Genomic DNA, 27,034 nt, shown 5'->3' on the forward strand with positions numbered 1-27,034 from the left:
GGACTTAACATCTGAGGTCATCAGTCCCCTAGACCATAGAACTACTTAAAACTAACTAACCTAAGGACAACACACACGTCCATGCCCGAGGCAGGATTCGAACCTGCGACCGTTGCGGTCGCGTGGTGCCAGACTGAAGCGCCTAGAACCGCTCGGCCACAACGGCCGGCGAGACTGATGACCTCATATGTTAAGTTCCATAGTGCTTAGAGCCATTTGAACCATTTTTTTTTCATTTCTGAGCGTCTCTTGCGTTGGTGTGAAAAGTAATGCTTCTGGATAGTGGGTGGCTGGAAAAGACTGGTTTCGAGTAATGGATGACACTACACCCCGAGGCTATACTATGGGAGAGTTTGAGCGTGGGGAATGCCTGAAGAACTTTACCTGCCATCATGTGTAAAGCCGACAGTGAAGTTCAGAGGAAGTGATGTTACGCTGTGGGGATGATTCACGTGGTGGGGATGTTATGCAGTGTTCTCTGCTCTTTTTTGAGTCTTCAGTTTTCTGACTGGTTTTATGTGGCCCGCTAAGAATTCCTATCCTGTGCCAACCTCTTCATCTTAGAGAAGTTCTTGCAACATACGTCCTCAGTTATCTGCTGGACGTATTCCAATTTCTGTCTTCCTCTACTGTCTCTACCCTCTACAGCTCTCGCTAGTACGATAAGTAACATGGGACTTAATCTTTGATGTCTTAGCACAGGTCATATAATCCTGTCTCTTCTTCTTGTCAGTGTTTTCCGTATGTTCCTTTCCTCACCTATTTTCCGGAGAACCTCCTCATTCTTTACCTTATAAGCCCACCCAATTTTTAACATTCTTCTTTAGTACCACATGTCAAAGACTTCGACTTTCTTCTGTTCCGGGTTTCCCACACTCCTTGTCTCACTACCACACAATGCTGTGCTCCAAACATACACTCTCAGGAATTTCTTTCCCAAATTAACACCTATTTTTAATACTAACAGACATATCTTGGCCATGAATGCCCTTTGTGCCAGTGCTAATCTGCTTTTTATGTCCTCCCTGCTCCGTCCATCATTGGTAGATTGCTGCCTAGATACCAAAATTCCTTAGCTTTGTCTATTTCGTGATCCCCAATTGTGATGTTAACTTTCTCAATGTTCTCGTTTCTGCTATTTCTCGTTACTTTCGCCTTTCTTCAATTTACTCTGAATCCATATTCCGTACTCATTAAGCTGTTTATTCCATTCAATACATTCTCTGATTGTTCTTCAGTTTCACTGAAGATGGCAATGCCATCCACGAATTTTAATCTACTCTCGGACCTTTCTATTGTCTTCGACGAATAGATTGAACGGTAAGTGCAAAAGGCCATATCCCTACCTTACACCCTTTTGAATCCCAACACTTCATTCTTGGTCTTCGATTCTTATGGTTCCCTCTTGATTCTTGCACTTGTTGTCTATTACCCGTCTTTCCCTATTGTTGTTGTGGTCTTCAGTCCTGAGACTGGTTTGATGCAGCTCTCCATGCTACTCTATCCTGTGCAAGCTTCTTCATCTCCCAGGACCTACTGCAACCTACATCCTTCTGAATCTGCTTAGTGTATTCATCTCTTGGTCTCCCTCTACGATTTTTACCCTCCACGCTGCCCTCCAATGCTAAATTTGTGATCCCTTGATGCCTCAAAACATGTCCTACCAACCGAACCCTTCTTCTAGTCAAGTTGTGCCACAAACTTCTCTTCTCCCCAATCCTATTCAATACCTCCTCATTAGTTACGTGATCTACCCACCTTATCTTCAGCATTCTTCTGTAGCACCACATTTCGAAAGCTTCTATTCTCTTCTTGTCCAAACTAGTTATCGTCCATGTTTCACTTCCATACATGGCTACACTCCATACAAATACTTTCAGAAACGACTTCCTGATACTTAAATCTATACTCGATGTTAACAAATTTCTCTTCTTCAGAAACCATTTCCTTGCCATTGCCAGTCTACATTTTATATCCTCTCTACTTCGACCATCATCAGTTATTTCACTCCCTAAATAGCAAAACTCCTTTACTACTTTAAGTGTCCATTTCCTAATCTAATCCCCTCAGCATCACCCGATTTAATTTGACGAAATTCCATTATCCTCGTTTTGCTTTTGTTGATGTTCATCTTATATCCTCCTTTCAAGACACTGTCCATTCCGTTCAACTGCTCTTCCAAGTCCTTTGCTGTCTCTGCTGACAGAATTACAATGTCATCGGCGAACCTCAAAGTTTTTACTTCTTCTCCATGAATTTTATACCTACTCCGAATTTTTCTTTTGTTTCCTTTATTGCTTGCTCAATATACAGATTGAATAACATCGGGGAGAGGCTACAACCCTGTCTCACTCCTTTCCCAACCACTGCTTCCCTTTCATGCCCCTCGACTCTTATAACTGCCATCTGGTTTCTGTACAAATTGTAAATAGCCTTTCGCTCCCTGTATTTTACCCCTGCCACCTTCAGAATTTGGAAGAGAGTATTCCACTTAACGTTGTCAAAAGCTTTCTCCAAGTCTACAAATGCTAGAAACGTAGGTTTGCCTTTTCTTAATCTTTCTTCTAAGATAAGTCGTAAGGTTAGTATTGCCTCACATGTTCCAACATTTCTACGGAATCCAAACTGATCTTACCCGAGGTCCGCTTCTACCACGTTTTGCATTCGTCTGTAAAGAATTCGCGTTAGTATTTTGCAGCTGTGACTTATTAAACTGATAGTTCGGTAATTTTCACATCTGTCAACACCTGCTTTCTTTGGTATTGGAATTATTATATTCTTCTTGAAGTCTGTGGGTATTTCGCCTGTCTCATACATCTTGCTCACCAGATGGTAGAGTTTTGTCATGACTGGCTCTCCCAAGGCCATCAGTAGTTCTAATGGAATGTTGTCTACTCCCGGGGCCTTGTTTCGACTCAGGTCTTTCAGTGCTCTGTCAAACTCTTCACGCAGTATCTTATCTCCCATTTTATCTTCATCTACATCCTCTTCCATTTCCATAATACTGTCCTCAAGTACATCGCCCTTGTATAAACCCTCTATATACTCCTTCCACCTTTCTGCCTTCCCTTCTTTGCTTAGAACTGGGTTGGCATCTGAGCTCTTGATATTCATACAAGTGGTTCTCTTCTCTCCAAAGGTCTCTTTAATTTTCCTGTAGGCAGTATCTATCTTACCCCTAGTGAGACAAGCCTCTCAAAAATGGTTCAAATGACTCTGAGCACTATGGGACTTAACATCTATGGTCATCAGTCCCCTAGAACTTAGAACTACTTAAACCTAACTAACCTAAGGACATCACACAACACCCAGCCATCACGAGGCAGAGAAAATCCCTGACCCCGCCGGGAATCGAACCCGGGAACCCGGGCGCGGGAAGCGAGAACGCTACCGCACGACCACGAGATGCGGGCGACAAGCCTCTACATCCTTACATTTGTCCTCTAGCCATCCCTGCTTAGCCATTTTGCACTTTCTGTCGATCTCATTTTTGAGACGTTTGTATTCCCTTTTGCTTGCTTCATTTACTGCATTTTTATATTTTCTCCTTTCATCAATTAAATTCAATATTTCTTCTGTTACCCAAGGATTTCTATTGGCCCTCGTCTTTTTACCTACTTGATCCTCTGCTACCTTCACTACTTCATCCCTCAGAGCTACCCATTCTTCTTCTACTGTATTTCTTTCCCCCATTCCTGTCAATTGTTCCCTTATGCTCTCCCTGAAACTCTCTGCAACCTCTGGTTCTTTCAGTTTATCCAGGTCCCATCTCCTTAAATTCCCACCTTTTTGCAGTTTCTTCAGTTTCAATCTGCAGTTCATAACCAACAGATTGTGGTCAGAATCCGCATCTGCCCCTGGAAATGTCTTACAATTTAAAACCTGGTTCCTTAATCTCTCTCTTACCATTATATAATCTATCTGATACCTTTTAGTATCTCCAGGATTCTTCCAGGTATACAACCTTCTTTTATCATTCTTGAACCAAGTGTTAGCTATGATTAAGTTATGCTCTGTGCAAAATTCTACAAGGCGGCTTCCTCTTTCATTTCTTCCCCCCAATCCATATTCACCTACTATGTTTCCTTCTCTCCCTTTTCCTACTGACGAATTCCAGTCACCCATGACTATTAAATATTCGTCTCCCTTCACTACCTGAATAATTTCTTTTATCTCGTCATACGTTTCATCAATTTCTTCATCATCTGCAGAGCTAGTTGGCATATAAACTTGTACTACTGTAGTAGGCATGGGCTTTGTGTCTATCTTGGCCACAATAATGCGTTCACTATGCTGTTTGTAGTAGCTAACCCGCACTCCTATTTTTTTATTCATTATTAAACCTACTCCTGCATTACCCCTATTTGATTTTGTATTTATAACCCTGACCAAAAGTCTTGTTCCTCCTGCCACCGAACTTCACTAATTCCCACTATATCTAACTTTAACCTATCCATTTTCCTTTTTAAATTTTCTAACCTACCTGCCCGATTAAGGGATCTGACATTCCACGCTCCGATCCGTAGAATGCCAGTTTTCTTTCTCCTGATAACGACGTCCTCTTGAGTAGTCCCCGCCCGGAGATCCGAATGGGGGACTATTTTACCGCCGGAATATTTTACCCAAGAGGACGCAATCATCATTTAATCATACAGTAAAGCTGCATGTCCTCGGGAAAAATTTTCTTTCCCTATAGTGTACCCCAATTCTTCTCAGGATTTGGAACTGATTGCATCATTTTACGTTGTCGAACGCTTTCTCCAGGTCGACAAATACTACGAAGTGCCTTGATTTTTCTTCAGTGCTGCTTCCAGTATCATCCACAACGTCAGAACTGCCTCTCTGGTGCCTTCACCATTCCTAAAGACAAACAGAACTTCATATAACAGACACTTAATTTTCTTTTCCAGTCATTTATATATTATTGTTGTCAGTAACTTGGATGCATGAGCTGTTAAGCTGATTGTGCGGTAATTCTTCCAGCCTTGGAAATTGTGCGAATTATGTTTTTTTTCGAAATTCTGCTTGTTTATCGCCAGTCTCGTACATACTACACACCAACTTGAACAGTCCTTTTTTTGCCACATAACCCAATGATTTTATAAACTCCGATTGAATGTTATCTATCCCTTCTACATTATTTGATTTCAAGCCTTCCAAAGCTCTTCTAAATTCATATTCTAGTACTGGATCCCCTATCTCTTCGCTATCGACGTTTGTTTCCTCTTCTGTCATGTCCTCAGGTAAGTCCTCCCCTTCATAGAGGCCATCAGTGTATTCTTTCCACCTGTGTGCTCTCTCCTCTGCATTTAACTGTGGAGTTCCCATTACACTCATAATGTTACCGCCGTTTCTTTAAATTTCACCGATAGTTAATTTGTGTTTCCTATATGCTGAGTCAGTCTTTCCGACAACCATTTCTTTTTGGAGCTCTTTACACTTTTCAAGTTGGTTTTTCGCCTTAGAGTCCCTGCACTTACTGTTTTTAAAAAAATGGCTCTGAGCACTATGGGACTCAACTGCTGTGGTCATCAGTCCCCTAGAAATTAGAACTACTTAAACCTAACTAACCTAAGGACATCACACACATCCATGCCCGAGGCAGGATTCGAACCTGCGACCGTAGCAGTCGCACGGTTCCGGACTGCGCGCCTAGAACCGCGAGACCACCGCGGCCGTCACTTACTGTTTATTTCATTACTAAAAGACTCGTATTAGCCGGCCGGTGTGGCCGAGCGGTTCTAGGCACTTCAGTCTGGAACCATGCGACCGCTACGGTCGCAGGTTCGAATCCTTCCTCGGGCATGGATGTGTGTGATGTCCTTAGCTTAGTTGGGTTTAAGTAGTTCTAAGTTCTAGGGAACTGATGACCACAGATGTTAAGCCCCATAGTGCTCAGAGCCATTTGAATCATTTTTTTACTCGTATTTCTATATTCCTGAATTTCACTGTAAATTTTTGTACCTTCTTATTTCGTCGATCGCCTGAAGTGTTTCCTATGTTACTCAAGGTTTCTTCGCATTTAGCTCATTTGTTCCTATGTTTTTCTTTCCAGTTTCTATGATTGCCATATTTAGATATGTCTATTCCTCTTAAACTGAACTGCCTACTGAACCATTTATTATCGCTAGATCTATTGTCTCAGATAATTTAAAGCACATCTCTTCATTTCTTAGTAGTTCGTATCCCAATTCTTGTCCCACTGATTCTTCCTGCCTAGTCTGTTAAACTTCAGCGTACTCTTCATTATTACCAGATTGTGATCTGAGTTAATATCTGATCCTTGGTTCACCTTACAATCCATTATCTGACTTCGGAATCTCAGCCTGACCGTAATGTGATGTAAATGAAATCTTGGTGTGTCTCATGGCTTTTTGCAAGTATATCTCCTCCTCTGGTGAATCTTGAACAGTGTGTTCACTGTTACCATCTGAAGTAATTGGAGAACTTAATTAGGCTTTGTCCTCTTTCATTCCTGTTAGCAAGCCTATAGTCTCCCGTAGCCATTTCTTCTACTCCCTCCCCTACAACTGCATTCCACGACTATCAGATTTTCATCTCCCTTTGCATAATGAATTACCCGTCCAATATCCTCATATACTTTCTCTGTCTCTTTATCTTCTGCTTGCGACGGCAGCATATATAACTGAATTATTGTTGGCAGTGTTGATATGATGTAGATTCTGATGAGAACAACCCTATCACTTCACAGTTCACAGTAACGAACTCTCTGCCCTACCTTCCTACTGCAGTTATAACATTTTCTGCTGCTGCTGCTGCTGCTGTTACAACACTATGCTCAGCTGACCAGAAAACGTTATCTTCTTTCCATTTCACTTCACTGACCTTCACTATATCGAGATTGTCCCTCAGCATGTCCCTTATCTGATTTTCGACATTCTCTACCTCGATTAAGCTTCTGACATTCCACGCTTCGACTCGTAGAACGTTATCCTTTTGTTGGTTATTCAGTAATTTTCTCTTGGTCACCTTTCCCTTGGCAGTCCACTCCAGGACATCCGTATGGACGAATAGTCGGGAATCTTTTGCTAATAAGGAGGTCATCACGACAATATTTTCAGTTACAGGTCACGTGTCCTGTCTTTAATGCAGTGTTTTCCATTGCCTTGTATATTCTCATGCCCCTGGTCATTTCTGATCTTTCCACCATCTAGGGACCGACTACGTTTTGATTAATAATTAAAGACGCCAGACCACGGTTAAGCCCTTATTAGGCTTTAAGATGCTAAATGCGCAAGGATACTAACTCACTTTACAGTACTGCGTACTGCATACTGTAGAGCAAGAATTCGGAGACGATTGAATCACTGTGACAATGGCTGGCTCTGAGCAATATGGGACTTAACATCTATGGTCATCAGTCCCCCAGAACTTAGAACTACTTAAACCTAACTAACCTAAGGACATCACACAACACCCAGTCATCACGAGGCAGAGAAAATCCGTGACCCCATCGGGAATCGAACCCGGGAACCCGGGCGCGGGAAGCGAGAACGCTACCGCACGACCACGAGCTGCGGACACTGTATCAATGGAGCCTATATAAAGCAGCATCTGTGTGGAAATGGCCTGGGGATAATAACATTCCTGAAATGGACTCGCTTGCCCAATCACGAGTTTTGAGCTGAATTAATAAGCTGACTTCACTACACACCTCAGCGTCCAACCTCACTGAAAGTCTCAGCAGACTGAAAACCATCATAAAGCCGAAGGGTGGACACATCCTATATTAATGTCCACTAATAGGTGTGTGAATAATTTTGAATAGATATCCTATGTTATCTGCGTTCGCTATAGAATATACCTATTTTTTGTGAGAATAGGCAACATCATTTTTGTCTCTAACGGAGAGCATTTCAAGTTTGTCCACAGTATCAAAGGAGCTATTAGATGAGATTAGATTAGATTAATTATTCATTCCATAGACCCATAAAAGAGGGAGTTCTCCTGGGTGTGGAACATGTCAGATAAACACATTACAAAAATGTAATTAGAAAAACTTGAGTTTCATTAATTTTAATGATCCTCAGTCAATAAACAGTAAAATTATGTACATGAATTAAATTTAAACTTGTAATATTTACAGGTTTAATACTTACATCTGCTTCCATTAAATCCCTCATTCAGATATTTGTTAGTTTCTTGGCTATTACAACCAAGTATTGTCAAAAATTAAAGTAAATTATTCATTTCAGTGATCCTAAGTTAAGAACAGTCAGATTCTGCCCAAGATTTAAAATTAAACTACCACTATTTACAGACTTAAGACTTACATCTGCTTTCCGTACATCCATCATTCACACAGTAGGTAGTTACTTGGCTGTTACAACCAATTATTGTCAAAAATTAAAGTATAATAAATTTTCATTAAAATGGTCTACTGTACTTGTTGAGAAACTCATGGATGGAATATAAGGAGTTGGCCACCAAAAATTCTTTTAAATTATGTTTGAATTGTGCATTGTCTGAAACTGATGCCAGGAACGCAGAGGAACGCTCACGATGATGCCGTGCAGTACTTGAATCCACGACGGTCGTGAGTGAGACTGCATTGCTGCTCTACAACACGGGGTGCGGAGTGAGTGTGAGAGCGTGAGGGGCGGCGGCCGTACTCACCGTTGGCAGGGTCGTGCAGCATGCGCGCCGCCCGCGAGCGCGCTTCGCCCGCCGGGCTCTTGGCCATGCACTCGTAGACGCCCATGTCGCTGTGGCCGGCGTTCTCGATCATCAGCGTGCCGTCCGACAGCTTCGAGTAGCGCGGCTCGTCCAGGTTCACCTCGTTGCTGCGAACACCAGCCAGTTATTCAGCGATAGCTGCCACCGTGTATTGAGCCTAGTTTACACGACGACACTAGGTTGCAGGCAACTGCGCTACCGGCCGCTGCGCATGTGCGCCGCGCGTTTGCGCAACTCGTTGGTGAATCTGAACACTTTCGGCGTGATCCAACTTTGGCGACATGAGCTTTGAGGTTATGTGTGTTCGTAGAGTGTACACAAACTGAAATGTGAAGTGGGGAACGGAGAAAAATGTTCGCTTTTTGAATATTTATGCTTTGCAAAGGTGTTTCTCGGATTTCAGTGATGCTGATTACAAAAATAAGCAACAGATTGCTGCCGCTGAGACAGTCATGTGCGATCGTGAATCAATATCTGAGCTGCAGAGCAAAATTTATTGAGTTAGGAGCACATATACAATTGAATTAAGAAAAATAATAGAAGTGTAATTCTAGCTGTGGCAACGCTCCCTTCTACAAGACTAAAACCCCGTCGTACGAGTCGACCAACTCTTTGTTAAGGAATATTGTTGACAGGAGGTAAGGCTATACATATTCAAACAGCTGCATTTTTTATTCAATATTCGCTGCAGTGCTCCCCATTCACATATGTTAGAATCTTGAAATATTTCAGTGATCTATCTTCAAGAGAGTAGTTTCAAAACCATTCTCTTCTTATAATGCATAATTATTCTTTCGAATAATTATTGTAGCTAATGTTCAATAATTATTAACATTAACAATAATAATTATTGTCTTAATGAAATTGCGTCATCACCAACTAAAACCGTATCTCCGTATCTTATAGCATGCTGAGTGTTCTCGATTGTAATACACGCAATATGATATGTAATTTCTGTTCTGGTGACAGTGCTTCATGCATTACAGTACCTTTATTCCTCATCGCATAGTTAATTCTATTTAGAAGAAACGTGAACAATTTTGATGACATTCTAAGATAATTAAAACAAATTCGTTTATCTTCCGTTATGAATTATTTCAGCAAGGATGCTGAGCAACCGAGCTGACGTCTTTTCTTCATCCAGTCACGAATCAAAACAAGTTTCTTATTTTTTTTTCTTACGCAGTGATTCCATTCAACAAGCTTTAACCCCCTCACAATTCGTGCGACGTGCAGCTGCCAAAACTTTCATTTCAGACACGACTCAGGGACCCACAAAACGACGAAACTGGAGTGTATACTGGTGTCGACGTGCCTACACTCTTACATGAAACCACTTGCGTGCAACTCACTCCACGCAACGAGTGACGCAACCCAATGTCGTCGTGTAAACTAGACTTTACGTATCTGCTGTAAGTAACTGATAGGACACGTCTGCGTGTTTGTGTGTGTGTGTCTTTGTGCGTGTGTGCGTCTGTGAGTGAGTGTGTGTGTGTGTGTGTGTGTGTGTTGACACACGGGGAGAGGAAAAAGAGGAGGAAGGAATATAAGCGGGTAAGCAGAGGGAGGAGGGGGCAGTGAACTGAAACAGAATTACATTTGTGTCTTTACTTAAGTTTTCTAACAAAAATTATATTATCAAAATCATTCAAACTTTACAGACGGTTTTTTGTAAAAGGACTCTTAAAACGCATAAAACCTATGACATATAGACCTAGCATCGGAGTAATTTTGTAGGAAAATAGGTCAGGTTTTGACTCACGTTGTACATTAGTACCGAATCATACCACCGCAAGCGCTGGTCACACTTGTTACAAAGACCGCTACCTTCACTGGTCCTCAACGTGCTCGCTGTGCAGTTTCGTTAGAATGTTTCGTTAATGTTGTGGTCTTCGGTCCAAAGACTGGTTTGATGCACCTCTCCATGTTACTCTATCCTGTGCAAGGTTCTTCATCTCCCAGTACCTACTGCCACCTACATCCTTCTGAATCTGTTTAGTGTATTCAACTCTTGGTCTCCCTCTACGATTTTTACCCTCCACACTGCCCTCCAATACTAAATTTGTGATCCCTAGATGCCTCAGAATACCGACCCCTCCTTCTAGTCAAGTTGTGCCACAAATTTTCTCTCCAATTCTATTCAATACCTCCTCATTACTTATGTGATCTACCCATCTAATCTTCAGCATTCTTCTGTAGCACCACATTTCGAAAGCTTCTATTTTCTTCTTGTCTAAACTATTTATAGTCCATGTTTCACTTACATATATGGCTATACTCCATACAAATACTTTCAGAAACGACTTCCTGACACTTAAATCTATACTCGATGTTAACAAATTTCTCTTCTTCAGAAATGCTTTCCTTGCCATTGCCAGTCTACATTTTATTTCCTCTCTACTTCGACCATCATCAGTTATTTTGCTCCCCAAACAGCAAAACTCATTTACTACTTTAAGCGTCTCATTTCCTAATCTAATTGCTGCAGCATCACCCGATTTAATTCGACTAAATTCCATTATTCTCGTTTTGCTTTTGTTGATGTTCATCCTATATCCTCCTTTCAAGACCCTGTCCATTCCGTTCAGCTGCTCTTCCAAGTCCTTGCTTGTCTCTGACAGAATTACAATGTCATCGGCGAACCTCAATGTTTTAATTTCTTCTCCATGAATTTTAATCCCTACTCCAAATTTTTCTTTTGTTTCCTTTACTGCTTGCTCAATATACAGATTGAATAACATCGGGGACTCACTCCCCTCCCAACCACTGCTTCCCTTTCATGCCCCTCGACTCTTATAACTGCCATCTAGTCTCTGTACAAATTGTAAATAGCCTTTCGCTCCCTGTATTTTAACCCTGCCACCTTCAGAATTTGAAAGAGAGTATTCCAGTTAACATTGTCAAAAGCTTTCTTTAAATCTACAACTGCTAGGAACGTAGGTTTACCTTTCCTTCATCTGTTTTCTAAGATACGTCGTAGGGCCAGTATTGCCTCATGTGTTCCAACATTTCTTCGGAATCCAAACTGATCTTTCCCGAGGTCGGCTTCGACCAGTTTTTCCATTCGTCTGTAAAGAATGCGTGTTAGTATTTTGCAGCAGTGGCTTATTAAACTGAGATTTCGGTAATTTTCACATCTGTCAACACATGCTTTCTTTAGGATTGGAGACATATCTCCTATGTATGAGAGGAAAAAGTGCGTTAATGGAACTTCGTGCTCGGTAAGCCACAAAAATTATCAGGTCGACCACATGCATCTGATGGCCTCGTAGAGCTAGTGAGGCAAACCTTTGTTGACATGTGAGCGCGGAATAGATTTTGATGGGCTTTCCGTTGAGGCAATAGTTCCGCCTGCCGGCAACCACTAGACGTTTGTTGCGTTAGACAGTGGTTGCCAAATACACTCCTGGAAATGGAAAAAAGAACACATTGACACCGGTGTGTCAGATCCACCATACTTGCTCCGGACACTGCGAGAGGGCTGTACAAGCAATGATCACACGCACGGCACAGCGGACACACCAGGAACCGCGGTGTTGGCCGTCGAATGGCGCTAGCTGCGCAGCATTTGTGCACCGCCGCCGTCAGTGTCAGCCAGTTTGCCGTGGCATACGGACCTCCATCGCAGTCCTTAACACTGGTAGCATGCCGCGACAGCGTGGACGTGAACCGTATGTGCAGTTGACGGACTTTGAGCGAGGGCGTATAGTGGGCATGCGGGAGGCCGGGTGGACGTACCGCCGAATTGCTCAACACGTGGGGCGTGAGGTCTCCACAGTACATCGATGTTGTCGCCAGTGGTCGGCGGAAGGTGCACGTGCCCGTCGACCTGGGACCGGACCGCAGCGACGCACGGATGCACGCCAAGACCGTAGGATCCTACGCAGTGCCGTAGGGGACCGCACCGCCATTTCCCAGCAAATTAGGGACACTGTTGCTCCGGGGGTATCGGCGAGGACCATTCGCAACCGTCTCCATGAAGCTGGGCTACGGTCCCGCACACCGTTAGGCCGTCTTCCGCTCACGCCCCAACATCGTGCAGCCCGCCTCCAGTGGTGTCGCGACAGGCGTGAATGGAGGGACGAATAGAGACGTGTCGTCTTCAGCGATGAGAGTCGCTTCTGCCTTGGTGCCAATGATGGTCGTATGCGTGTTTGGCACCGTGCAGGTGAGCGCCACAATCAGGACTGCATACGACCGAGGCACACAGGGCCAACACCCGGCATCATGGTGTGGGGAGCGATCTCCTACACTGGCCGTACACCACTGGTGATCGTCGAGGGGACACTGAATAGTGCACGGTACATCCAAACCGTCATCGAACCCATCGTTCTACTATTCCTAGACCGGCAAGGGAACTTGCTGTTCCAACAGGACAATGCACGTCCGCATGTATCCCGTGCCACCCAACGTGCTCTAGAAGGTGTAAGTCAACTACCCTGGCCAGCAAGATCTCCGGATCTGTCCCCCATTGAGCATGTTTGGGACTGGATGAAGCGTCGTCTCACGCGGTCTGCACGTCCAGCACGAACGCTGGTCCAACTGAGGCGCCAGGTGGAAATGGCATGGCAAGCCGTTCCACAGGACTACATCCAGCATCTCTACGATCGTCTCCATGGGAGAATAGCAGCCTGCATTGCTGCGAAAGGTGGATATACACTGTACTAGTGCCGACATTGTGCATGCTCTGTTGCCTGTGTCTATGTGCCTGTGGTTCTGTCAGTGTGATCATGTGATGTATCTGACCCCAGGAATGTGTCAATAAAGTTTCCCCTTCCTGGGACAATGAATTCACGGTGTTCTTATTTCAATTTCCAGGAGTGTATTTTTGAAATGGCTCTGAGCACTATGGGACTCAACAGCTATGGTCATCAGTCCCCTAGAACTTAGAACTACTTAAACCTAACTAACCTAAGGACATCACACAACACCCAGTCATCACGAGGCAGAGAAAATCCCTGACCCCGCTGGGAATCGAACCCGGGAACCCGGACGTGGGAAGCGAGAACGCTACCGCACGACCACGAGCTGCGGACAAATATTTTTGAGCAAGTATCAATACTGACATTGGGGAGCGGTACATCGGACGACATATGTAGCGATCTCATTAGTAATTGTTAACGTATATCAAAGTACGTTATGAGCCACCAATAGACTAGCTAAGGTTTCCAAGGGGCGCCGGCCGCAAGTACTGATCACTAAAAGTCTACACCATTCGGAACACTTCGTGTCGGCTCTTCTCTGTTTCATATTGCTGCCACCCTCAGCGAACCCGCGGTTATGACACTGTAATTACTTGGTCAAGTGTTGTTGTGATATACCTGTGAGCAGATGATTCATTAATAATATTAACTGCACTAATATTTAAATGCGTTATACAGTACGAGACATGTCACCAGTGTTCATTTTCCTTGCTACAAACGTATATCACATTTGAAGATGACCGTCTGTATAGTGTGCTTTCAACAAAGCATGCTACTTCTCTGTAAGAACTTATACCACATCATGTGATCGGAACGAGTCGCACAGGTCCGTGAGTTGTCAGTACTGGGAGACAAACAATAAAATACATCCTCTGACTCCACACTGGCCGAGCTACTAACGCCTCTGCTCCTGAAATAAGCGACCAGCTTTACTTAGCTCATGATCGAATTCACCACAGTCATTTAAAATCAGGCCCACCTTAAACTGTTAGTACTTTATTTCTTACTAAGCACGAAAACTAACTCTTAAAAACTCTTAACGATAGTTGATCTTTTTTGGACTTATCTATTAGTTGCTACATGAATATTATATTACAGAACACGGGTCAAAACCAAGGGCTGCACGAACTCTTAATAAGGCCTCGTGCGGTCCGCTAGCAGCAGTTTGACGACCAATGACCTGGAGTATACCCTGGCCCGTAATGGTGCGCCGGCTGCCCAGCAACCCATCCGACAGCGGTTCAATACTTGCCACTTAACACGAAGGCGCTACCGTGGGGTAAAAATTTCATTCAGGCAACTGCTGCGAGTTGGGTTAGTAAAGAAAATGTAAATACTCAACTTGACAGTTGTTTACTTGGAATATAAACTGGCGTAGTATGTTAAGAAGACAATCTCTAAGGGATGACCAGTCAGAGAAAGCCACAGTAGTATACGGAGGGACTACTCTCACAACAATTATTCTCAAAAAGCTTTGTTGCAAATAGTAGCAAAGCTGTTGCTAAAAGAATGTAGTGATTCATTGAGTGCGTTATTTGTACATTGTAAACTTCTGTGTGTAATTCGATTGCCATTATCCAAATCGCGAAGTCGCCTGAAGGCTCAACATGTGAAGAGAGTACGTGGTTTGATCATCGGGGGAACCAGCCGAACGTGATGTATTTTACGAGCGCACATGGAGACAGTGTGAGTGATGAAAATATGCAAAAATGAAACGAAGTCGAAGATTTTTTGTATTTTTGCCACAGATAAAATATTTGAAGACGTCAGTGAACAAACAAGTATGTATGTATGCTACTTAAACGACAATGGTTTCCCAACGTTTCATTCAATGGGTAGCAACAAGCAAAGATAAAATAAAGTAGTTCTTTGGATTGATTTTATCGAGGAGATTGGTGAAGCTTCCACCCACATATTTATACCTGCCCCGGGGTCAAACATTCGAGCGAAAGATAATGAGTAGATATCGTTCCGAAATTTTATATAAAATGCTGCATTTCCCAGACAATACAAAAGTTGATGCTTTATATCGTCTCTCAAAAGTACAATTCGTCATCGGCGAACCAAACAAAAATTTTAAACAAATTTTAAAATTCTGTTGCAGTACTAATACCATTCTGAGGACGAATTATGTTCAGACAATGTCTGAAATAAATAAGACAAAATACTTTCTCAAAATATTTAAACTTTTCTAAGATAATGTGTGCTACTGCAGTTTTTGAATGTACACTGCAAAGTAATTGATAATAAAATATCACATCAACAAATATTGTGATAAATTTGTGTCAAGAAGTACTCAATAAAGCCATGTATTATGTACAGGTGATTGGTATTTTAGTGTAGATTCCGCAAGCAAAATTCATAAGGAAGAACACGCATTTGTTTTTTACTCTTTTAAATAAATCACAAATGAAACTGTGAAGGCCACATTGAAACGCAGGGAAGTGATCGCTAAAGAATAGCCAACGAATTACGGTATTTAAATGGAAAGACAAAACATACTTTTGGTTCTTTCCACCAAACATTTGAGTGAAATTGAAAACGTGACAGTCAAAAGATGGCTGTATCGGAAACCAAAATTTGTTACTGAATATATTAAGGGGAAAACTGTTATTCATCTTTCTGATCATATGTGTGCATACACCGCTGTTGTGAATGCGTTATAAGTATTCCAAACGCGACGAGGCTGAAAATGTCAGTCACAATATTGCGGAAGCTGCAGGCAGACGGGCTCACACGGCATACAAGTGATGGATCTCCAGTCAGTGTCGATACAACAAGAAGCAAACCCAATTTGGAAACAAAGGTAGGAAAGACACACATTGTGCGTAGGTATAGTGCTAAATGTTGCAAGACAAACACAAGAACTCTTGAGCAGATTATAGCAACAAAATTAACTAAACAGCATTAACCTATTTTAAATACGTTCAAAACTGAACCCCATCTTTCTACTAAAAGTTTTAATTAGCTTCATTAAAATTACAACAGAAGCTTCTTAACTCTGATTCTGCCGTTCCCATGGATTGATGCTGTTCAGTGTAAAGTGCGCTCTCAGTCTCCACGGACCGACTTCATCCAAATGAAAAGTGTACACCGTGAGGCCAGGACATAGACGACGCGTTTAGTGTGTTAACAGTCTACAAAATCAAACCGCCGTGCAACTCGCGAGCTGAGCGTGCCACATGATGTAGTTGGCGTGTGTTGATAAGACATTTGACTCTTAAACCATACAAATTAACGATGGTGCAAGAACTAAAAGAAACTGCTCGTAAGAACTTTTGTGGGGAGACCTCACATCGACTGGGTAAAGACGAAAATTTCGTTGAAAATAGAGTAATTTATGATGATTCTACTTTCCAGTTGCAAAAGTTAATGCGCAACTGAAGGATCTGGGGCAGTGAAAGTCCGCGCAAAACTCTGGAATGTAACAGTGGTAGTTTAAATGTTAACAGCGTTTGTTCATTGAAGAAATTTTACGGCCCTTTCTATTTTCAAGAAGAAACAGTCGATGTAGTACCATACTTGCCTAAGCTGGGAATCTTAGTAATCCCGCTGATGGACGATGATGACCAAGACCGCGACATACTTCCTCACCGACGTCTGCGACAAGGTAAAAAAAGAACTGGTTGAGTTGTGCCAGTTGCATGGCCTTCACGTTCACGGACCTGACACCTCTTGAGTTTTTCTTGTGGGGATTCATAAGTTTCTCTAGCAGAGTTCAAACAAGAATCCGCGCTTCAATTGATCGAGCAGCAGACGACATACTGCCTCGAGTTTGGCAAGAACTTGACTATAGATGAAATGTGTACCACATATCCAAAGGAAGTCACATTCAACCTAGTTACCTATAAGGTAAGAGACCATTGTACACTTGCCTAAACAGCACTGAACTTAGATCTGTAAGTCATATGAATCATGTGAATAAATCTATACCTACTAATCGCGTGGTACATCTAGTAGGATTTTTTGTGCAGATGGTCTCCTCTGATGGGATTGCCAGCGCACGTGTGAGGCGGTGACAGTGGTGTTAAGCTCGCTTGATGAAGGATTGCCTACTCGTCACGTGCAGAGTGAGCTACATATGGGGCTCTATATTGTAAAATCTCATGATGAACTAGTTTTCCGCTGTGCAAGCATATTTTCAATAAATATAAATAATTTAGAGTGAGTGTTTACTCAAGTGCGCAATGGATGTGTAAACATCGTCCACATTTGTCGGAACTGCAAACAGGTGCGTATATGTCGTTCATGGCCAGCTGCTACGAGGTCATAAACATTGACGGCAAAGCCATTCGTAATTGTGCATAGCATGTAATTTCTGTTTTATACTACTTACCAGGATGACGTATCCGCATCTATTATGCATTTTAGAGTGACCATTGAATCGAAAATAGCTTGTTTTGCTTTATAAAGTACTCTTTTCAAAATAAAGCCTGTTGAAAACGACGTTCTTTAAATTAATCGTGACTGTGGTGGTCTCACAGAAGATTTGAATAATTTGAAACATCGTCATGATATTCCGGAATTACGATCAGAAAGTTATCCTCATAAAGGTTACGTCCGGTATGGAAGCGTTCACCTTTCATTAAGCATACATTTAAAATGTGTAATTATTTATTTTTCTTTCCTTCGGAACGTCAACTGCGGTGCAATGGAGGCTGCTAGAAGCAATAGTAGATTATCTAGAGCCGCCATAACTCATGAAAGACGCACATAGCTTTGTTCCAGGAAATCTCATTAGTGGTGTAGGCCTTGCAAATAGATGCACGGACACGTATTGGCATTTAAAGACAACAAAGAGCAGGAAGCACTAGAGACGACTGACCCGCATGGAGAATTCTTGACACATGCATTATTCCACGCCTTCACGGCGCTGCCAAGAACTGGAGCATTTATGACTGTTACTTCAGTATGCTCACTAACAGTTATCGGAAGAACTCATGGCTCGCATGTACGAGAGACTTCATAAAGTAAGTTACACATAATTATGGCAAACAAAATAACTTTAGTTGAACAGTGCATTACACTTCAACGTGACACAGTCACCCGGTCTGTTGAAAGCTCTACATATCGTTCAGTCCCTCGACGATAGAAATCAGCTCCTTGGCCACGAAGCCATTACAGATCCGCTGTGTGAACGTCCTTGTCGTTCGACAGTCATTTTCCCACTATATGTCCTTTCAGCTTGCCGAAAGAATGGAAATCGCATTATACCAAATCTGGATTTCCCTATCAGGATCACCCATGTGTGTGTGACCTTGCTGAAATTGTTGCCAATACTTACTAAGCATGGATTCCACATTACATTGGACACATATTACGGCGTAGTTACACGGCGAATCTGTGTGCAGTTTAGATGTTCTGCCTACGAGAATCGTGCTGCGCCACATACTTCAGCTTTAAAGTACGTTTCCAGTTGCCTCGCCATTTCACACCCACAGTGTCGTGCTCCCGTCATTCGTATCAAAAATGAACTACACTACTGGCCATTAAAATTGCTACACCAAGAAGAAATGCAGATGATAAACGGGTATTCATTGGACAAATATATTATACTAGAACTGACATGTGAATACATTTTCACGCAATTTGGGTGCATAGATCCTGAGAAATCAGTACCCAGAACAACCACCTCTGGCAATAATAACGGCCTTGATACGTCTGGGCATTGAGTCAAACAGAACTTGGATGGCGTATACAGGTAGCCATGCAGCTTCAACACGATACCACAGTTCATCAATTGTAGTGACTGGCGTATTGTGACTAGCGAGTTACTCGGCCACCATTAACCAGACGTTTTCAATTGGTGCGAGATCTACAGAATGTGTTTGCCAGGGCAGCAGGCGAACATTTTCTGTATCCAGAAAGGCCCGTACAGGACCTGCAACATGCGGTCGTGCATTATCCTGCTGAAATATAGGGTTTCGCAGGGATCGAATGAAGGGTAGAGCCACGGGTCGTAACACATCTGAAATGTAACGTCCACTGTTCAAAGTGTAGTCAATGGGAACAAGAGGTGACCGAGACCTGTAACCAATGGCACCCCATACCATCACGCCGGATGATACGCCAGTATGGCGATGACGAATACACGCTTCCAATGCGCTTCACCGCGATGTCGCCAAACTCGGATGCGACCATCATGATGCTGTAAACAGAACCTGGATTCATCCGAAAAAATGACGTTTTGCCATTCGTGCACCCAGTTTCGTCGCTGAGTACACCATCACAGGCGCTCCTGTCTGTGATGCAGCGTCAAGGGTAACCGCACCCATGGTCTCCGAGCTGATAGTCCATGCTCCTGCAAATGTCATCGAACTATTCGTGCTGATTATTGTTGTCTTGCAAACGTCCCCATCTGTTGACTCAGGGATCGAGACGTGGCTGCACCATCCATTACAGCCATGCGGATAAGATGCCTGTCATCTCGACTGCTAGTGATACGAGGCCGTTGGGATCCAGTACGGCGTTCCGTATTACCCTCTTGAACCCACCGATTCTATATTCTGCTAACAGTCATTGGATCTCGACCAATGCGAGCAGCAATGCCTCGATACGATAAACACCAATCGCGATAGACTACAATCCGACCTTTATCAAAGTCGGAGACGTGATGGTACGCATTTCTCCTCGATACACGAGGCATCACAACAACGTTTCACCAGGCAACGCCGGTCAACTGCTGTTTGTGTATGAGAAATCGGTTGGAAACTTTCCTCATGTCAGCACGTTGTAGGTGTCGCCACCGGCGCCAACCTTGTGCGAATGCTCTGGAAAGCTTATCATTTGCATATCACAGGATCTTCTTCCTGTCGGTTAAATTTCGCGTCTGTAGCACGTCATCTTCGTGGTGAATCAATTTTAATGGACAGTAGTGTACGTCTGCATGAAACCTGGAAACTCGTAGTCACTTCTGACATGCTCTATTTCTGTTGCACAAAACTCTTAGCGTGCCACAATATGTGTAACTTACGTCCTGAAGTCCCTACAGGCGGGTGACATGCTAGGCGATGATGCTACTTTAAATCACTGACGTGACAAAAATAGTGCGGTATCTCGTAATATCGTGTCGGACCTACTTTTTCCCGTATTAGTGCAGCAAATCGACGTGGCATGGACTCAAGAAGTCGCTGGAAGTCCCCTGCGGATATACTGAGCCACGCTGCCTCTGTAACCGTACACAGTTACGAAAGGGTTGCCAGTAGAGGATTTTGTGCAGAACTGACCTCTCGATTATGCCCCATAAATGTTCAGTGGTATTCATGTTGGGCGATCTGGCTGGCCAAATAATTGTACTCGAACTGCCCAGAATCTTCTTTGAATCTATTGCGAATAATTGTGGCCCAGTGACATGGTGCATTGTCATCGATAAAATTTTCATCTTTGTTGGGGAACATGAATTTCGTGAATGGGGGAAAATGATCTCCGAGTAGCCGAAGGTAACCAGGACAAAGTAGATTACATGTAAACACAGCCCACACCATTATGGAGCCATTACTAGCTCGTACAATGGGAGCCGTCTAGGGCTCAACCGATATGGTCACGAGCCAAGGAGATGTGCTACAAGCGAGGTCGTTCTGTTGGAAAAGAATACAACGCCGATCGTCTCCTGCCGCAGCCCATTAACGACAAATTCTGCCGTACTGCCCTAACGGATACGATCCTCGAACGTCCCACAACGATTTTTGGGATTATTTAACGTAGTGTTACTTGTCTGCTAGCACTGGAAACCCTACGCTTCTCTCAGTCGTTAAGTGAAAGCAATCGGCCACTAGGTTGTCCGTGGCGAGAGGTAATGCCTGAGATGAAGTGTTCTCGGTACACTCTTGATACTTTGTATCTCGAAATATTGAATACCCTAACAATTTCCAATATGGAATTTCCCATGCTTCTAACTCCAGCTACAAATCCGCGTTCAAAGCTTGCTCATTTCCGCCGTGCGGCCATAATCACGTCGGAAACCTTTTGACATGAATCACCTGAGTACAAATGTCATCTCCACCAATGCACTGCTCTGCTATACCTTGTGTCCGTCGTACTACTACCACGTGCATATCGTTATCCCATGACTTTCACAACCTCATTGAAGTTATTGTATCAAAAGCTATCAAAAGCGCTGAAACACAAGTACCTCTTTAAGAGAAGTGCGTAACATAGAACTGATTGATGAACATTTTTGTACGAAGTTACTGTTGTCTCAATTGAAGCTATCAAATTAAACATAGTACGAGTTTCCTAAATAGTTTAAAGATGATGACCTTTGTCTATAGCAGTAACCCATTGAATTACAGACCCATATCACTGACCTCAATTTGCAGCAGGACTGTCGAGCATATACTGTACTCGAACATTAATAATCACCTTGAAGAAAATGACTTATTGATACACAACCAACATGGATTCAGAAAATATCTTTATTCCCATGAAGTAATGAGTGCTGTCGAGAAGGGATCTCAGATCGATTCCATATTCCTAGATTTCCAGAAGGCGTTTGATACCGTTCCTCACATGCGACTATTAATCAAATTACGTGCATATGGAGTAGCGTTTCAGTTGTGTGACTGGATTCGTGATGTCCTCTCATAGAGGTCACAGTTGGTAGTGATAGACGTTAAATCATCGAGTAGAACAGAAGTGATATCTGGCGTTCCGCAAGATAGTGTCATAGGCCCTCGTCTGTTCCTTATTTACATAAATGATCTAGGTGATAATCTGAGCAGCCCCCTTAGATTGTCTGCAGATGACGCCTTAATTCACCGTCTAGTAAAATCATCAGACGATCAATTCCAATTACAAAATGATCTAGAGAGAATTTTTGAATGGTGCGAAAAGTAGCAATTGGCACTAAACAAAGAAAAGTGCGAGGTCATCCACATGGTTACTAAAAGAAATCCTATAAATTTGGGGTATACGATAAATCGCACAAATCTAAGGGCTGTCAATTCGATTAAATGTCTAGGAATTACAATTACGAGCAACTTAAATTGGAAAGACCACATATATAATAATGTGGGGAAGGCGAAACAAAGATTGCGGTTTGTTGGTAGAACACTTAGAAGATGCGAGAAACCCACTGAAGAGACGGCCTACATTACACTTGTCCGTCCTCTGCTGGAATATTGCTGCGCGGTGTGGGATCCTTACCCGGTACGATTGACGGAGGACATCGAAAAAGTGCAATGAAGAGCAGCTCGTTTCGTGTTATCGCGCAATAGGGGTGAGAGTGTCATTGATGTGATACGCGAGTTGGAGTGGCATTCACTGAAACAAAGGCGGTTTCTTTTGCAACGAGATCTATTTACGAAATTTCAATCACAAATTTTCTCTTCCGAATGCGAAAATATTTTGTTGACACCCATCTAGGTCGGGACAATGATCATCGTAATAAAATAAGGGAAATCAGAGCTCGAACTGAAAGATTTGGGAGTTCCTTTTTCCCACGCGCCATTCGAGATTGGAATGGTAGAGAAGTAGTATGAAAATGGTTCGATGAACCCTCTGCCAGGTACTTAAGTGTGAATTGCGGAGTAGTCATGTAGATGTAGATGTATAGATAACGAAGACGCTTGCAGAAAAGTGATGCATGAATGGACTGTAGAAAATAGACTGTAGAAAATAGACTGTGGACTATAGAAAATAGACTTGAGAGACTACGGACGACGCTGTACTCACCTGTCCTTCATCCAGACGATTTCCGGCTGCGGGTCGCCCTCTGCTTTGCAGGTGAAAAACACTGTCCCTCCGAACGACACTTCCACGTCGTGTGGGTCTTCCGTGATGCGCGGCTTCTCTGCAAAGTAAGGAGGCTATTTTGTAAGTCAAGTTGTCATTGAATTCTCCCTACAGTTAATGGTTTAGTTTAGAAGAAAGCGAACCGCAACAAGCCAGATTCTCAAACCCACAAATGCTTGCGGTCGTTGGCGGTCCCGGGTTGCCGGCCCACGGATAAGTTTTTATATTTGATGCGATCCTGACTTTATAACCAACAAAGATAAAGTTGCAGTAGTATTTGTTTGTGGTTGCCCAGTACAAAAATAACAACACGAGCACGATGCGCTGAAATATCTCTATGCATCGATATTTCCACATTCACCCTAGCCAAAACCAACAAATAGCCATATTGGAGACATACGCACAACAATAGCTATCAAAGCGTCTGCTTGCTACGCCAGTTGACAACGTGCAAATACGCCCTGTCTTATGAATCAAATTAAGTTTCATGTAAATTTAAGTTATGTTTATGGCTTATTATACAGATGATTCGGTACATCCAAATGATGTTAGGCATGCCTCACAAACTGCCAATGCTTGAAACATACAAATCGTATTATTAGATTGACTGAACCGCGATGAATGGAATGGCTTAAAACACAAAGAAACGAAACTCACTATCAAAATTACAAAATGAATAAGAAACAGAATGTTGTTGTGATGTGTATCAAACGATTCCGTTTGATGAAAATATTACGATCGTGAAACTGGATTTTGCCTGGATAAATAGCATGAGAGATATCGATGTATCTGTATCGATGTTTTAATTAGCAACAGTTTTTTAAATAAAACTAGTTACAAGAAGCCAGGTATTAAGACGTTGCTTCGATTGAAATCCATTAATTTTTTTAAGAACGCCTTTCCAAAAAGGCGTCAAAATAAATTGCGATGAGGAGTTCTCTCGTATCAGGCTTTCCTGGATTACCTGATGGAAGCGGTGCACCGCAAACAGGGAATCAGAGGTGTTTCTAACTTCCAACCTGGGTGTTATTCGTAAAAGAAAACTGAAATACTAAAACTTGGATTGATGAAGTAAATATAAGCATAAAGACAGAGTTGGAAAGAGACAGTTATCTTCGACCAGTTTTATGTAGCGTCGGATAATGTCTGTTACGTTACTTCAGAACCAGCTTTCATTACGAAGAATTTTATGTCATAGTTGACGGAGCATTTTTTATCTTAAACAATCGATCTGTATTATATCGAAAGGTCGTTGTCGAACACGGACCTATGAAAAGAGGGCGAGTACAATAAAATTATATCAAACGATAACTAATGAGAAATTTGTACAGTACCTCCACATGCCACTTTCTACATACTATCGTAGTTGAGTTTCGTTGCTGATCCACGGGACCAGTTTGTTGCCAGAATTTCATTCTCAATTGTATGAGACCTACGTTGCTGAATGCCTCTTCGTTCTCCTGCGCAACCTGTGCATTGTGCCTCCCCAACCTCCACACCCAGTCTGCCTCTTTCATACGCTCAGCCTCATTACCCAGCAGTCCCTCACGTCTCCTACGCCCCCTTTCTGCGCCGCCTGAATCTCCCGGCCGAGTATCATTGCAAATTGAAATTACAAATTGATCCACAAATAAGCAAAGACAAGTCACTATCAAGTACTGCTCATCCCTTCTTCGGCCCCCACTACCTTTTCTCCACTTGCTACTGATCCATTATACTTACTAGAACATTCAAGTATCTACGAATAACACTTGTTAAGAAACTATCGCAGAAAGCATCCCTCGTTACTAAGAAATGTAAACCCTAAGGTGAACTAAAACGAGCAATTGCCTGCCACAGAGATCTACACTGCGCTGCAGAATTAAGGAATCACTTTTTCGTAAGCCCATAACACAGATCTACTGAAAAGCTTAAGTAACCTTCACACCTGTAATGATGCAAAAGCTTGGCGCCCTGCGCCGTCACCTCGGGTTCGACGAGGGATCAAATAACAAGCTATCGACACTTGCGAAAAGAAGGCCACAGCTCAGAAGTCCATGAGGATCAACAACACTTCGCCACAATTCTGTCCAATCCCACCGTGGGCGTGTTATGCAATGGGAAAGTCGTCGCCCACCCTCTTACCCACATTTCAACCCTTCCTTTGACGTCTTTTCAATGGAGGCCACAACTGCGACGCCCAGCGTTGAAATCGCGCAGCTTCCTTATGAGTGGCCGACGGATACATCCCAGACACGCCGTCGTTCAGAATCGGCTCGAACAGGCCGCAGGGGCTGACATAAAGGGCGTCAGTGAGGGCACCTCTTCCCTGGGGCGTTCATTTCCACATATTTGGCAGTCGAAAGCGACAGTTTTCTGTGCGGCGAGAAACAGGAAGACATTCTTGAAAACGCTGACACTGCGGACACACTGGCTTTCCAGCCCTTCTCTAAGGACACTGTGGGGCTGTATCCACATCGAACGTGATGTCACCCATTTGCAGCACAGCGCGACCACAATTTTTACTCTTTCGTACAGGTTGGAACCGCTAGGGAATGTTCAGAACCATTCGACGTAATCTGAACTTGATCTGATGGAGAAAATGGTGCTTTTGCTTTATTCAGCGCTCCTACTTTATGTCGTCCTGTGTAATGACACAGGTGTACTTACATTAATCCTTGTTCCATATATCATAAATACGACATTTCGTAATGATGTGGAACGCTTCACCATAACAAAGTTTTCTTTACACAAAACAATTAAATAATTAATTAACTAATTAATTTTTTTTACAGTTACTACTTCAGATCTAAGAATTCATGGAGTGAGAAGGAGTTGTCATACAGAAATTCTTTTAATTTGCTGTTAAATGTCGGTTGGCTATCTGTCAGACTTTTAACACTGTTTGGCAAATTACCAAAGATTTTTGTGGCAGCATAATTCACCCCTTTCTGTGCCAAAGTGAGATTTAATCCAGGATAGAAGGGATCATCCTTTCTTCTAGTGTTGTAGCTATGCACTTAGCTGCTATTTTTGAATTAGGATAGGTTATTAATGAAAAATTTCATAAGTGAATATGTGTTGCGAAGGTACTGTGAATATCCCAAGATTCTTAAGTAAATGTCTACAAAGTGATGTTGGATGGACTCTAGCTACTATTCTGATTACACACTTTTCTGAAATGAATACCTCCTCTCTTAATGACGGATTGCCAGAAAATATGATGCCCTATGAAAGCAGTGAATGAAAATAGACATAGTAGGCTAATTTACTGATATGTTTATCACCAAAATTTGCAATAATCCTAATAGCGTAAGTAGCTGAACATAAACGTTTCAGCAGATCATCGATGTGTTTCTTCCAATTCAATTTCTCATCAGCCACACACCCAGAAATTTTGAGTATTCTGCCTTAGCAACAGACTTCTGTTCATTGTCTACATTTATCAATGATGTTATACCATTTACTGTACAGAATTGTATAAGCTGTGTTTTCTCAAAATTTAGTGAGAGTCCATTTGCAGAGAAACACTTAATAATTTTCTGAAAGACAATAGTTACAATTTCCTCAGCTGATTTTTGCATGTTGGGTGTGATTACTATACTTGCATCATCAGCAAAAAGAACTAGCACAGCATCTTCATGAATACAGAGTGAAAAGTCGTTAATATATATTAAAACAATAAAACGGCAAAGGGTCACCTGAAAGACCAGTTCGAAAAAAAACCTCGGTGGCACCCGCCTACCTAAACTGAGAATTCAAAAAGTCTACTTGTACCAACAGAACCTTGCAGACCAGTATCCCCTCTCCGATTCCAGATTTCTTCCTAGCAGGCGAACGAGCAGCCGGGTGATGATGAAAGAGTAGCTGCGAAGCCTCCCAGCAGGCGCTTGGGACACCTTCCGTGCGCGTCAGCTCTGTGT

At 42.7% G+C, this 27,034-nt stretch overlaps 1 protein-coding gene across 1 annotated transcript in view; it reads right to left on the reverse strand.

The window, feature by feature from the left end:
* Nucleotides 1–27,034, reverse strand: part of LOC126259176 (peroxidasin) — a 242,549-nt gene that overhangs the window by 178,030 nt on the left and 37,485 nt on the right. The window contains exons 4-5 of the mRNA XM_049955745.1: nucleotides 23,073–23,190; nucleotides 8,638–8,804 (exon numbers count right to left, since the gene is read on the reverse strand). Of these exons, the coding sequence (XP_049811702.1) occupies nucleotides 8,638–8,804; nucleotides 23,073–23,190 (285 nt within the window). The remainder of the gene's footprint in view (nucleotides 1–8,637; nucleotides 8,805–23,072; nucleotides 23,191–27,034) is intronic.

Source organism: Schistocerca nitens, chromosome 5 (genome assembly GCF_023898315.1).
Source record: "Schistocerca nitens isolate TAMUIC-IGC-003100 chromosome 5, iqSchNite1.1, whole genome shotgun sequence".
Lineage (NCBI taxonomy): Eukaryota > Metazoa > Arthropoda > Insecta > Orthoptera > Acrididae > Schistocerca > Schistocerca nitens.